This window comes from Phaethon lepturus, unplaced genomic scaffold (assembly GCF_000687285.1).
Source record: "Phaethon lepturus isolate BGI_N335 unplaced genomic scaffold, ASM68728v1 scaffold27832, whole genome shotgun sequence".
Lineage (NCBI taxonomy): Eukaryota > Metazoa > Chordata > Aves > Phaethontiformes > Phaethontidae > Phaethon > Phaethon lepturus.
In genome coordinates this window covers 1504-2053 of record NW_010524499.1, presented here as the reverse complement: position 1 = coordinate 2053, position 550 = coordinate 1504, and the positions used below count along the sequence as shown (strand labels likewise).

The 550-nt window shown below is 68.0% G+C and overlaps 1 protein-coding gene across 1 annotated transcript in view; it reads right to left on the bottom strand.

Annotated features, from left to right (window-relative positions):
* The window catches only part of LOC104617225 (2'-5'-oligoadenylate synthase-like protein 2), a gene marked incomplete at its 5' end in the record, with an annotated part of 2071 nt that overhangs the window by 166 nt on the left and 1355 nt on the right, over window positions 1-550 (bottom strand). The window contains 2 exons of the mRNA XM_010282482.1: window positions 5-417; window positions 497-530. Coding sequence (XP_010280784.1) covers window positions 5-417; window positions 497-530 — 447 coding nt within the window. The remainder of the gene's footprint in view (window positions 1-4; window positions 418-496; window positions 531-550) is intronic.

Here is a 550-nt window from a genome sequence, read left to right as displayed (position 1 = left end):
GTGCCTGCCCCCCGGCTCCGGGGAGCCGTACGTCAGGCGCTGCTGGTTGGCGGGAGGCCCCTGCCGGGCGTGGATCTGCTCCTTCAGCTGCCAGACGGTGTCGGTGGGCCGCACCGTGTAGGTGGTGGTCCGGTTCTTGTCGTCCTTCACGAAGACCTCCATCACCTGGGGCTCAGTCTGCAGCAGCATCAGCGTGGTGCTGTAGAAGATGCCGTGGGTGGCCAGGGTCTCGTTGTCCTGCAGGATGAGGGTGCTCCTGCTCGGCTCCTGCAGTGCCAGGCGCTGCCTGTACTGGGGAATGTCCCATGCCTGCTGAATCTCCTCTTTCAGCTGCGAGACGGTGATGGCCGGGCTGACGGTCCTGCTCAGGCTGGTGCCCGACAGCTGCCTCACCTCAATCGTCACGGGCCGGGCCGGCTGCAGGGATGGGAGAGCGGGTGGGCAAAGCTGGGAGGGGTAGTGGGGCTGCGATGCCCGCAGGCGCAGGCAGCCTTACCTGCACGTCCCAGGGCCGGGCGGCACTGACGCAGGGCAGCAAACGGTGGCGGGC